This window comes from Acanthopagrus latus, chromosome 12, assembly GCF_904848185.1.
Source record: "Acanthopagrus latus isolate v.2019 chromosome 12, fAcaLat1.1, whole genome shotgun sequence".
NCBI classification, from domain to species: Eukaryota; Metazoa; Chordata; class Actinopteri; order Spariformes; family Sparidae; genus Acanthopagrus; species Acanthopagrus latus.
The window spans coordinates 10,804,441-10,819,118 of NC_051050.1; the positions used below are offsets into that span (position 1 = coordinate 10,804,441).

General features: G+C 41.4%; 1 protein-coding gene across 1 annotated transcript; it reads right to left on the reverse strand.

The window, feature by feature from the left end:
- Nucleotides 1–796: 796 nt before the first annotated feature.
- Nucleotides 797–13,210, reverse strand: crkl (v-crk avian sarcoma virus CT10 oncogene homolog-like). Its single transcript, XM_037116652.1, has 3 exons — nt 11,873–13,210; nt 10,688–11,165; nt 797–3,884 (listed from the first exon to the last, which is right to left on the reverse strand). The coding sequence occupies exons 1-3, from the start codon at nt 12,181–12,183 to the stop codon at nt 3,750–3,752; spliced, it is 924 nt and encodes a 307-aa protein (XP_036972547.1). The 5' UTR covers nt 12,184–13,210; the 3' UTR covers nt 797–3,749.
- Nucleotides 13,211–14,678: the final 1,468 nt, after the last annotated feature.

Here is a 14,678-nt window from a genome sequence, read left to right on the forward strand (position 1 = left end):
TAATAACTTGTTAGCTTGCATTAGCATTCAACCACTGCCTGAGCTAATAATACCATCTGATTTCATCCAGTGAGTTTAACTTACAGGCTTAAATGAATGTCCAAAATGTGGGTTTATATTTTGAAATTAATTTATTAATCATTTATTTTGTCAATTATTGACATTCCTTACATAGGACAAACTGCAACCTATCAGGAAATTATGATGCGTCATCCTCCTCATGTCTAGGACACTTCTAAAACACGGCAATGACATTCGAGCTTCCTACTCTGAGCATGACATCAGAGGAAAATGGCTACTGTGTTACTATGGTCCATAAGTGCCAAGGGCATAAACATGTGTCCTCACCACCAGAAGCATCTGATCGGGTCCGATTTATGCAGTGGGCCATCCTACTTCTATAAAATGTTGCAAAATGACACACAAATATATACAATAATTTATCACATATGAACATTCAGTACCTACTGACTTCTACTATTTGTGCCTGGTTTGAAAAGTGTTGCACAAACAGACACAGGACCTGCCCATCTGAAACACTGCCCTTGAAAAGTTTTCCATTCCCCTATCTCTAGGTCAGCTGACTTTCTTTTATTAGCACTTCATTAAAATTCATTAATTGCTTCCTTTCTCCTGGGCGATGCCAGAATCAAAACTGGAACTGTCAAAAATTAGAGCAAGAGCAACTGTCCTGTGCTCCAGATGCACAACCTGTGACGCCAGGCTGCTGCAAAAACACGTCCACGCCCAGCCATCTGAGGACAGCGTAGAGGACAGAGACGCCAGACGGAGCATATTAAAGAAGTAGACGTAAATTTTATTTACTTGTTCTGTACATAAAGGGTCAATACCAGCACAGGTGTTAACCATGGGAAATATTAACACATGTAAATGGTATAAGAAAATAAAAGGCACAATTTTCAATTCTTAAGTAAAAGACAGGCTTTCCTAGAATATGAGAAGAGCACAGTAATACTGTTAATGCCATTACAAAACAACTCAGAAGCATGAGAAAAGCAAGTTCACCTCAAGAAAGGAAATGATCAGGGTGTATTGCTTAATTAGTAGATTCCATTAAGTTTGATGAGGAAAACCCACACAGGCTTGTTTTCACAGACCAGGAGGGATCAAAATAAGAAACCTTTATTTAATAAGGGCAAATGACATTAAGCAGCATTTGGCCAGTTAGAACCATCTTCCCGGGCCAAGAGGTCATGCACAGAGGCAACCAGCAGGCATTTTTTCCCTTTTGTAAATGTCACCGTAGGTACATCGCTCATTTGAACAAAATGCTTGATTTAAAAGCTGACTATAACCTAACAAAAAAAAAAAAAAAACCCGACTGGGATACAACAAAAGGCGGCACAATGTCTCTCTGAGTGAGCGGCTGAGCAATGATTTGAATGGAAAGCACTGGGAGAGATGGGAGGTGAAACAGTTCATTATTACAGCAGAAATCTAGAGGTCGGCACTGTTCAAACACACGGTTTAATCCTCGGCTACTGCTGATCAAAAGGAATTGGTTGCAGCACAAGATGCTTTCCACTACTCTGATAGGGTCAGTTTGCATAAAAACAGAGACACAACTTGTGCACAGATCAAACATTAAAGGAATAAAGCTGGCTGAAATCCTAAATCGACGAGTGTAACATCACATTAAAAACGAGGTTAGAGAGGGGATTGCATGCGCCAACAGATGCATTTATCTTACTCTCTGACAAAAAGGCGTTGACGGGATCTCATTTGCTTGCAGAGACAGTTTCTCTTCCCAAGACCAAAGACACTGATACCCTTTTTTAACAAAGTAGCTCAGGGGCCCCATTTATAAAATAAACTTATGATCAATTCTGATGTGAAGAATTACTTAAGCCAAGTATAAATAGCTAATTATAAAACTTTACTTGGACGTGGAAATGATCTTATCTCTAAGCAAAGTCCTGCTGGTTATGTAGAGCTGTTGCAGGTTGGGATGCAGATGCATCCGAGCTTCTGGGGAACTCTGTACGAGAGTTATGAACAATCTGCAACAGCGAAACATGACCAAGCTACCTTTGGCTTTGTTTTGTCAACCAACTATTCAGTCCACCAAATAAGATTAATTGGCTCTTCAACCATCGTCTGGATATGGTCTGCCAAAGAGCTGAGACCAACGGTGTCAGTTTGAGCCAATTTGAGATTTATGGATCAAAAGGTGGCAGTATGAATTTTAAGAAGGTTTTTATAAAATGAGGCCCCTGGTTTCTTGAACCGCTTCCGTTCCAAGATTCTTGAGACCTTGGTGCTATCAAACGAACCAGCTCAGCACCCACCAATTTTATCGCTGCAATCAAGGATGCCTCATCAACGTGGATGTTGCACGATGCAGAACATCTGTAGAATATGACAGGCCCACTTCGGTTCGCACTCCAGGTCGGGAAAAAAAACAAGCTACTTTTTTGATTCCTGATAGGGACCAAACTTTCAAGTTCCAAACCATTTCATTTTTGTCAAAATACTCCAAACAGTTCCATGTTAGTGGAAATGGGTTCTTAGAGTAAAGTTTCTCACCTCAGTGGGAGGTGTTCTGTCCTCGTGCCCACACTGCGTTTTAAGCTAGCCTTGTAGTCAAGATGCTCGTGGGAAGTGCTGCCCAGGGCTGCTGCCCTTGCTATTTGACCTGTTTCTAAGCGTTGCACTCCTATGCAGAAAATTGACCATATCTTCTTGTGCTTGGCGCTGTCGGCACTAAAAAAAAAAAAAACCTGCTAATCTCTAAGCAATGTCCTTTTTAATTTGAAATAATATGATGGACAGTAAAGAGGTACCAAGTGGACATGCAAAGTTAGCACTCAACCATACATCTTCTCCATGTAACAAATAAAAATAAAAAACAACCTATTGATCATGTGGCACAAATAAGAGAAAGATGAAATCACATGGCCGTGTCGTGTCTTAATTAACATAAGATAAATAAGTCTCGTCAGCCAGACTTGAGCTAGATCCTCCACAAACCAATCTCTGACTCCAGTCACACATCGCACACACAGCACAAACCCGTTGACCTGAAAACATCATGGCCAACAAGTGTATGTGTACATCCGTGTGCTTGTGTGTGTGATGGTTAAGGTACAACAGTGACTTGATTGTTTGGAGAAATAACATTTGACTGGCTGGTTAGCTCCTCATTGCCTCAGTGCTCTCCACAGTCCATAGGGAAATTGCTTCTCCCTACATCGCACAAATATCCTCACATCAACGAAACAAACACACACCAACACGTTCTAAAGTCCCCAAGACTTCAAACATGACAAATATTCAGAGAATCAAATAAAATTAAAAAAAAAGACCTGCCATCATGTAATGTGGTAAATATCTATTGTGAACACACACATACACACACATGCACTTATACATACACACACATACACACTCACACTGATGCCCAGTGATCTGGAAATGAAAAGGACACTAATGCAAAAAAAAAAATACAAAACAAAAAAAAAAACACTGCCCAGCCTGGAACCAAGACATGGGAAAGGGAACTGGGAGAAGTGGGATCAGGTTTTAGTTTGGATCCAATGTCCAAAGCTGTAAACAGTCAGAAAGCCTTGCAACGGTTGGCAACAACAGAGGGGTCGCTATCATTGTACAGCCCCAAAGCAGGCAAGCACGTAACCGACCCGGTGAAGCTGGCGGGAATAATGGTGGAGACAGCCAGCGCACTCAGGTGCAGGTCGATACTGGCGAGAGGGTCCAGTCGAACTGTGAGGTCAGTCACTCTCGTCCGGATTCTGGGGGTCTATGATTTTGACATGCGTGAATGGGAAGAGACCCCTCCGTCCGTTCACCTCTCCCTCCCACTGACCGTTGATGTTCATCCGCGTAACCTTGACAATGTCGCCAACCTGAGGAAAGAAAAGACAGGATGTTGAGTTATACAGGAGGAGGAAGACTTGTTTTCAGAACAAGGAGAGTCCTAAAAAGACATATTGTGAATTTTTATTTTTCCAGGCATTTGTCACACCACATTGGCATTTAGGGGCCGCATAAAACTTCAGTGCCTTACAGGGTGATGAGTGTTCTGTAGGCACCTCCAGATTTAGATCTGATTTACAAGGCTACAACACTATTGTGGATACATCGTGATGCATCAAACTTTTTTTTTTTTTAATTCCAAGACATGATTAATTTTCTTCTCATGAATTATTCTACTGTGTGACTACATGATACTTGTAAAACATGGTGATTCTGGGATAATCCATAAGAATTAAGATGCTTAGCAATCTTTACCAGAAGTCATAACAGTAGCCTAGTTTAGAATGTAAACATAAGGCACATGTTTGATATCCATTACGCTTCACCATCTTATTATTTAAGCTGTAAATAATGTAACCTCTGGCCCTCCTAATCATCAGTTGCTGCCCTCTCTCAAAATTATGAGTATTTTCACAACATCTTGATAAACCAGAAAGCTGATGCAAAAAAATTCAGAAAATGGTGAAAAATATCGACTGGTGTTTCACAAAGCCCAAGAAAACAGAAAATATTCGCATTTAAGAAGCTGGAATCTGAGAATTCTGACTTATTCTTCCTGATAAAATTACATAAACTGACTAATTATCAAAATAGTGTGCAATTCATTTAATAGTCAACAGCTTATTAATAACGGAAGGTCTAGTTTAGAAATGGGCTTTACATTTCTGACTTGTCTGGATCAAGACATTCAAAGAATAAATCTTTTCCCCAACCCTGCAAATCTAATCAACCTGACCCATTTTAAAGATTAGGTTCTGTACCAACTCACTATAAAATCCTGACAACCAGGATAGTTCAACATTTAGGTTTATCAAAATGCCATAAAAAATTAAATTCAATCTCAAAATATGCCACCTGTCAAGTTATTCAACATGCTACTCCTTGAACCATGACATAATCAGCGAAGCAAAGAAGTTATATAACAACTTAACAGTGCTTAAAAGTCTTTTACACAATGCACCTACAGATACAATAACAGAATGCAAAAGGGTGTACTTGAATTTTAAGCTAGGTAATAACCTGCTGCACCTGACTCCTGTGCAAAGATGCACATAAAATGAGAGAAGAAAAATACAGCACAGTTAAAGGTCAACAGTTTTCATAGCCAAAGGGAAAAAGATGCATTTGGCACGTGGCCAGTTTTTATTTTAAAACCTGCTCCAAACTACACTGCGTGTGTAAGCGCACAGAACATCAAGCACTACATATTTCTTAATACACACTTTTAAAAATAAAAGCCATTTGTCATATCTCCACATGCTCATGACGCTGAGGTAGAAACAGACGTCGGAGCTGTCGCTCAGATGGGTTTGTGACACTGAGAGTGACCCCAATCTGTTAAAGCCATATGTTCTTTATCAGGATTAGTAGGCAAAAGTCTCCATCATCAGAACCATGATTGAAATGTCAATGTGAGGGCACACTATTTGCACTTCAGAATGAGGCTTCAAGGACATCTAGTCCTCAACATTATCTGCATTAATAATCCCTGAAGCCACCCCAGAATGACAAGAATGTTACTTAGTCATAGAAAAAGCTTTCTACAGAACGTCCGTCAAACAATGATGAGAAAACCTTGAATTGGTCAGTTTGAATGAATCATGATGTGGTAAAAATAGATTGCCATCATGTATATTCTGTAAAGGGTGGAAAAATATGACTTCCTCCCTCAGGTTTTAACGTGACATTGGTTATGAATGAAATCTGATTGAGATTTCTTAGTATGTTGAACAAGTCCTTGTGCTTATGTACAAGATGTCTTGACTAGAATTGCAACAAATCCTAATATCAAATTTAATGTGACCCAAAATAGAAAAAAACAACAACAAAATAGCCTATAGATCCAGAACCTAATCATTTTTGTGGACTGCTCGTGTCTGAAGTGAATAAATAATGACTCACAGCTTCTGCTTCTTTAACCCAAAGGCCCCAGAATAGCCACAGTACAAAACTGAGGGGGTTTTGCTGTAAGCTATGATTTACTCTGAGCCAAAGACGGACAAGGGACATGATGGGACGGGGAAAGGTATGCGTTTCAGTGCAAAGCAAGTTTTAGACCAGTAAATCAAATATGCCACAGGAAATGCTAGGGTTTCAGCTAATCTCTTTCTAGTGACTGGTTTCTAGGGTTTGAGCTGGCTGCCTTCTCAATTTAAGTAATGACGACTCTGACTACACAATGTTGCGAAAGTGCAACACTGGATTTTGTGCTTCATCTCTGAATTCTAAATTGGGCCCGGTCTATTTCAGGCTTAGTTTCTTGCATCCCTTCTCCAAAACTTTCAAAATAGATACATAGAGAATATTTCAGTCGCTCAGACTGAAAAACCTGTTTTAGGCCATGGTTCTTATGAACAGTAGAAAAGAGCAAAGTCATCACAGAAGAGCAGCAAATGTACCTGCACAGCAATGCAATACACAAGTCCAGCGACAAGTAAATATTCCATCAATTTCAATTATCTGGGGGCAGAATTACTGCAGGTGGTCTCCAAGTGGTTGCTGGTGCTGAATTACTAAGGTTATTGGGATAAACAGCCATCAGATTTTTCAATCACTGTCGAACAAATTTAGTCAGACATTAAATATTTGGTTAAAGCAGCCTTTGCTTTGGAGACCATATACAAACAGAGCAAGACGCCAGATGCAATGACGGCAGCATCCTTATTTCTTCATTTTAGATGAGAAGATATTTGGCAGCATCATTTATTTTCAACTAATTAGACTCTGGCTAACACTTGATGGATAGATTATACCAAAAAACAGACCTGCAGCCGTGATGTGGACAATATGTGGAGACAAGTCACTGCCTCTCTACTAGAGGGGTAAATCTATACTGGCCTCACGATTCCATTCCAACTCTTTTTCTTTAATTGCTCACAGAAGATCTCAGCTTCCCACCAACATACATACTACAATTCAAAGCATGGGAGCAAATTCATGACATAACTTGACTGTCCAGGCCGGACAATCACAGACTCTCGATTACACTCCATCTTTGCATCGATGCAGAATCTTCCATGCATCACGATGGATCTTATAATGTCCACACCTCTATTCTTGACCCAATGTGACTTGTGAATGCACACACAGAAAACAAAAACGGATAATTGGACTGTGTTAGGTTGAGGCTTGAAAACCATGCCCATATTTATGGTTATTTCTAAAACCCTGGATGACAACATCATGAATTAGCATTAACTAAGATGAACGAGTGCAACACACAGTGAGTCAGAAGCTTGAGGTGCATCACAGAGGACACTATGTCAGGTAGGTTGATTGGTATGAGAAGAGAAGACGCATATCGTAAAAGACGATTGTAGTTAGGCCCACAGTAGGCTGACACCAAACATACAGCTTTCCTTATTTTCAATAACCATTTCAGAGTTTAATTGACAACTTAAGGCCATCTGTATCTCATCAACAATGTGTGAATGAGTAGTATTTGTCTGAAACTGTTGAGGAAGCACATATTTGAACAGCCTCTCATCATGCCCTGGATTAGCAAAATATGGAAGTTGAAATAGTTTTCACAACAGCGGCACATTTGAGGTGTGGTAATGTAGGCCTGTGAAAAATGTTGCTGAAGAAAAAAAAAAAAAAAAAGTCGTCAATACCCAGAGCAGATCTGCATTTTGCAACATGCATAACATCTAGTGTCTTAAAGTAGAACAGTGGGCAGCCAGTTAACACTAAAGAAAACGTTAAAGAAAGTGATCAAGAACAGAATAATTATCATTTAAAAGCAATGACGGGAGCCTGGGATATCTCCAGCTTTTGTTGAACAACTTACTTATAACTGGAGCAACCATCACAACAGTGTTTTAATCATGTCCCTGCTGCAGTATTTGTAAGTAGAAAAGTGAAACACTATTTGGGATATTCTTTGGTGAATCATGGGTCATCTGACGTGGCAAAATGCTTGTGAATACATGTAGGTATGAATCTACTGAACATACATTCAATGTGTGCTCTGCCCATTCACACACCATGAGACAGCAGTCACGGGTTAACCTCCAGACTCTCCAATCTCCAGTCTGCAACTGTAGCACTATACACTGCACTGCTACACCATTTGATTACAAGGAATGGCACACACGCCAAATAAAGTCATGTTTCAGTTCTCACAAGCTCACTTTAGTTGCTACCACTTTCTCTTTTGCCCGGCCTGTCTATCTTTGCGAAGTTGGTTAAATGATCAATTAGCTTAACAGAAGTTTCCATCTCTACTCAAATCAGCTGCTGATAGAGATGGGCAGTGGAGGACGCAGACCCAAGCCAGCTGACATGTCTTGTTGACCAGTTCCACTTAAGTCGCGGTGTCTGTCTGTCTCTCTCATGTATCAAGTATATCCTGGGTGTACTGTTGTTAGATATCAATTGTAATAAGGGACACAGGGAAGTGAGCAGAAAAGACAGGACTAATGCTGTTAGAGGGAGCTGTCTAACCTTTAGCATGAATACCATTCACCAGGTTTGCTCATGGTCCAAATTTACACCCTCATTTCTGCAAAAGAGTCACAAGGACAGCTTGTTTAACTGTACCCAGCTGCAGAGGCCTAGTTTATTTCCTACATCCGCTGACACACTCTGATGTCAGTGAATGGCAGAAGAGATAAGACAAGCAACGTTTCATTCTCATCTTTCCCCCGGGGGTGTCACCACAGCCCGGTCTGCTGTCAGAGTGGTGCATTTTGGAGCTCCAGCATATATATGAAGTGCACGTTATGCATTACATCACATGCTTCAACATGTTACAGCAGTCAGAGCGGATTTGTATTAGCCAGAGTGCACCGCTTAGAAATGCAAAAATGTGCTGCTGCTTATTTAGCAGCTAGCTTGCTAGGAGGAAGATTGAGAGTGAGCCACTGACACCCCATTTTCCAACAAAATGTGACCAGTTCCACTCACACTTAATTTTGAACTGTTTGGAGCATTTCTACAGTCGTCCTGCCTTTTGTTGATGATTGTTGCCTGGTTCCCTAAATAGCACACAAGGTTTTAACTGTTTCAAGAACCAAAGCTAATCCGGTGGAAAATGGGTATGAGAGATACAGACTGGGAGAATGGGGGTTCCACTCAACCATCAGTGGAAAAACCATGGTCAGTCTAACCACAAATCCCAGTATACCCTAAAATTACAAATGCCAAAGCTAATTTATTCATCTATCATTCCAAGATTTAAAAAAAAGGAAAAAAATACACATGCTCCCTCACCTCACTGTGACTTCTTGTCCAATCAGAAGCCACTGACTCACTGTTGACCTGCCAAGCATTTGTCTGGTATTCATTCATTTTCAATGAATGCTGGCAACAGGGAGCATTGCATCCCAAAAACAGGCAGTATAGTGCCAGCTCACAAAGCCACAAGCTGAAGTTGACAGGTCCACTTTGACGCAAATTTACTAGAATCTCAATTTCTCCTAAAGAGCTGGGGACAGACTTTCTCTGAACCACTGTGTCACACCACAGCCACCCAGAAACACCCGGCAGCCGACAAGCTGCAGTTATGACTGTTTTGGTGTGACTATGCAGAGAGAGCATGGTCTTGAAAGTTAGGTGATTGGAGAAGAGACGCAAGTTATCTTGAGACACTTTCACACATAGCACCAACAAGATTGCCGTGGTGTCTCTGGTGTTTCCCCCCTGTTCTCATTAATAGCTACCAACGACTGCAATTTCAATGCAGACTGCAGTTAGACTTTACAAGAAATTGTATACTTCAAGTATATTATGATTTTTAACAAGTGCTCATTAAAAAGAGTTCAAAAGTGAAAACAAATCAATTATGTGCCCCATTATCTCGTCATTAGTTTTCTCCTGCAAAAGCATTTTTCTTTAGGCTGTAAACATTTACAAGCTTGACGTGGGAATCTTACTTCTTTTCCTACTAGAGATAAAAAAAAGGAAGAATTTCTCTGAAAGGGGATTAATAAAGTATGTCGGATTCTTCTTTTCCTTCCTTCCTCTTAAGAGTGAGGATGTGATTATTTCAGGAAGAAAACACTACATAATCTGTCAAACTCTGAACTATTATCTTCTGCAGCAGATGTTCTTATTAAAATTCATCCACATTCATTTAATATTCTACCCTATAAAAGTCTTAAAATTCATTCTTAACTACATAATTAATTATGCAGGCAATGCTAAGCTGGACCCAAGTGTCTTCTGTTAAATAATGCAGTTGGACACATTTTTTAACATTGTGGCAGAGATGGTTGAGTTAAAAACTGCAGTGATGTACAGGTAGCTCCAGCACACTGTGACATCATCTTTTCAGCTTGGTGTTGACAGACTTTTTAAGATGAGTAGTTGCACCTCTGGCACTTAACTTAGCACGGAGGTTAACTGGATGATGTTGCATTACTAATCAAAAGATACCGCTGAACAACAATCTGATATGACGTTCATGTGACGAACATTCTTGACATGACCTAGATTCTAAAACTGTTGAGACATTTTGTGCTTGGTCATGTTACCTAATTTGAACCAAAAGTAAGTTGGTCTCCCACTTCATGAAGACCAAATACAATCTATAAAAAGCAGAAATCCATTGAAGCCTAACTTTAAAAAGTACATGAGGTCAATGTGACCTCCTAGAAAGACAGAGAGAAATAAAACACAAGACAGTTTAGATAAAAAATAATGGATAAAGTGAAATCGCACTTTACAGTACCTCTAGAGCAAGAGCTGTTTTGTCATAGGCACACGGCACCCGTTTTTGGATGGCCTTCGCCATGACAGGGCCGTTCTGCATGGACGGTAAAGGGGTGATGACTGCTCCAGGTGTGCCAGGGGGCAGCGGCGAAGGTGTCTGTGGCTGGGCGTAGGCGTGAACGAGGGCGTGGGAGGGCTCGGGGATCCCATAACTGTTGGAGTTGCGTGATCCATGGGAAGGCTGGCCGGGGTGAGGCGAAGGTCGTACCAATTTCTCCACGTAGGGCACGGGGATCATTCCGACACGCCCCTCTTTACTCTTGGCGCTCCACCACTGCTCTTCTGGCTTCTCCAGGATGATGAGTATCTCTCCCTTCTTGAAGGGAAGGTCCTCTGCATCGCTGCCGGTGAAGTCGTATAGAGTCCGCACATACTCCAGGTTCTCCTCTGGGCCGCCCATGGGCTGGATGGGGCAACTCACTGTGCTGCTTGGGTACCTTGACAGAAGGCAAAGGAAGGAGTTGTAATGTGGTTGCCACAAAGAGGACATGGTGACGGTGAAAGTGAAAATGAAAACGCAAGATCTGAACAGGGACATGTTTCTGTCATGTAAAACACGCTTAGGTCAAGTGGCCTGTACTGCATTTGAGAAAATGGGGCTATATGTGTACCTTAAAAGGGAACACTATGTAGGTTTTGGAAAGACATTTTAATCACAAGCTAAACACCTTTATTGACTGATTTTGTGTCTAGAAAAACACTTGGAATGAATGAATGAATGAATGAATGAATGAATGAACGGACCTTAAAAGGGCCACATGTATACTGATAAAGCTCTTTCATCAGGGCTGAAGTCTAGCTGACTGGCTAGTTGGTGCTATGGCTTTATGTCACTACTAAAAGAGTACATAAACATTCAACTTATACCAGCATCTTGGCTGGTGATCATTTCTCTCTTCAACCTGGTGGTGCTGGACACCAACCACCACACTACAAACAGTAAACTGGATGTGTGGTGATGGTGCTTGTGTGTCGACAAGCACTGCAGGCTGACCGAAAGTGGGTTAGTTTGGATAAAAATAGACTACCTAGTTAACCTAGATCAGCCAGTGTGACACATCCAAGATACCCAGGTTCTGTGGGCATTTCATCACGGTGCACATCTCACAGTCTTGGTAGTCAATGGGAGGGGTGCTGAACTCACCTGGGGGCTGGCTCTATCAGCGTGGTCGTGTCCAGGTAGTGGATTTTGTAGAACTCCAGGAGAGCAGGGAGGTGGTCGAACTCCTGGTCGCCTATCTTAAACCTCTTGCTGGGCAACGAGTTGATGATATAGTGAGACACTTTGGAGTTTTCCGACACTGACAGCACGTAGTCGCCGGGGCAGGTCGACGAGTCTCGAACCAGAAACATGCCATGTCTCTGTCCTTGTAACCTATTCTGCGCCTCTTGCCGTGACACGGGTCCAAAATACCAGGCGGACCGGTCAGCTGAGTCAAACCGAGCAGTGGACATTTCTGGTCAAATAAAAATAAGTTAATGAGTCTAAAGAGACGAGGGAAGGGGAAATTACAAAACAGACTAGACAATAAGTTAAAAAAAAAAAACGTGTACGCGTCGGCCAATCACAGCAGACTGGAGGCTCTGGAGGATGCAGGGCAGGGCGTTCGTCGCCCCGAGAGGGTTTGCTCAAAAACGCAGCAGGCTCCAGAGACTTCGGGTTAGCAGAGAGAGAGAGGAAAAAAAAGAAACAACCGAAAAACAAAAACAACCTGACGTGCTCAGAGACAGGCTGCGACTGGCTGGATCCAACTTTGGAGCATAATGTGGTTCCTGTGTTGAGCAGCCAACGGCCAAGTGATCGTCTGAGCGGCCGAGAGAGACAAAAATAAAAACTTACGACAGAGAAACATCGACGGAGGGGCCGAAGCAACAAATGATCAATGAAGCTTCCCTTTTTCGTTCCGCCTTCCGAGAAAACAGCAGGCTTCTCTTCTAATAATTCACCTCCTTCCAATCAGTGTCAGTTGTGAGAACGGAAAAGGTGGCCTTAGCTTTTTCGTCTGTTTAAATCCTCATGTCTGTTTTTAAACAAAAAAAAAAGAGACAAAAAGAAAAGAAAGGAATGTCGCCGGCAGCCGCGGGTTCGGAAACGAAATGATTGAGTTCGTATCTCGTTGATCTCACGATAAGGCACACGTCATGGAAATGGGTTTTTGAATCCCCTGTCTCGACTCGGAGCAGACTTTTGAGGCAGCACAGCAGAAAAATGGCGGCCCGCAACACGTCTTCACACACAGAACGGTTTCACGGCAGCGGCTCGTCTCCTGCGCGTGCATCTCAGGTGGCGGCACGTTCTGTCGCAGCTCTCGCGTGCATTCCACGGCGCTCACGAGGGATCCCGGCCCGACGGCTCTATATTTTCTACTTTCCCCTCTTTCTGCTCGTCCCCCCCCTCACCCGAGCCACCACAAGTGCGAGTACGAGACCGAAAAATGGCGACGGGAGGGCAGGTCCCGCTTTCTATCCGCACGTCACTGACGCCCAGGAGGGGGAGGAGGGAGGAGGAAAAAGGGGGTGGGCGGGTGACGAGGCCACGGACAGCCCCCCCTCGTGTAGCGAGCAAGATGTCAATCATGTTTCCATGACACAGCTCCAGGACTTTTTCTGTGACAAACGATAAAGCGCTGATGTCTCATCATCACAGCCGCAAATATAATCTAAAAACTCATCACGGGCCTATTTATAACAACAGCACCACCTTATGTTGTTTCTCCTCCCTGTCCTAGTTTTCTTCCTCTTTTTCGAGGCAAAGTGCATTTTTTAAAGGGCCAATGCTGTGTAGATTTGGAGAAGAAACTCAAAGAATTTGAATATTACAAGATTAATGAGGTGATAATACAAACACAGAAGTACTTATTTTTTCCGTAATTGAATAAACAAGCTGCTCTCTGAGGAAAATAAGGTCCAAAATACTGTTTGAATCTAGAAAAGTGGCAGGGTCTGCCACATATGAACAAGGTAAAACAGTATGAAACTGTGTTGTTCTTTAAAGTTTGTTTATTCATTTTATTCCATCATGAAAAAGAAGATAGTTTTTTTATTTAGTTTGTTAAGACATATGAATCACTTAATAAAGATGTTTATCTTGTGATTAAAATGTCGTCCCCAAAACTACATAGTGCTCCTTTAGGGTACACATGTAGCCCCATTTCAGAAATGTAATATAGGTGACCTAGTTTGACCTAAATGTTTTTTACATGACAGAAACATGTCCCTTATTTTATCTTGAGTTTTTATTTTCAGTATCAGATTGACATTGTTCTTCTTTTTTTATTAACCACATCACATCTCCTTCTTTTGCTGCCTCAATCACAGTGAGTTGTTGTTCTCAGAGGCAAATAAGGTCCAGAACACTGTTTGAAGCTAGACAGGTGGCAGGGTCCGCCACATAGAAACAAAGTAAAACATTGTGAAATAGTTTTGTTGTTTAAGGTCATTACGTTTATTCAACCATAAAAACAATGAGTGATTGGTTTTTATGGCTAAACAACGGAAATTTTTTGCTGCCTCAATCACAGTGAGTTGTTGTTCTCTGAGGCAAATAAGGTCCAGAACACTGTTTGAAGCTAGAAAGGTGGCAGGGTCCGCCACATAGAAACAAAGTAAAACATTGTGAAATAGTTTTGTTGTTTAAGGTCATTACGTTTATTCAACCATAAAAACAATGAGTGATTGGTTATTTCCTTTGTTTAGCCATAAAAACCAATCAGTCTATGAGGATTTTTCTCCCCATAACTACACAGTGCACCTTTAAAATGTAAAAAGAACAAAAACACAACTACATTTTAAGGTAATTCATTTGTATGTAGTTAGCATCTTAACATCATTTTTATGATAGCAACTTAGGCTATCAACACAAATGATGGGTAATTGTCAAAAGATTTTGTAAAACCACATCTTTGAAAAAGTATCCACATCCTTAAATGAAAAGTTCACCCACATAAATG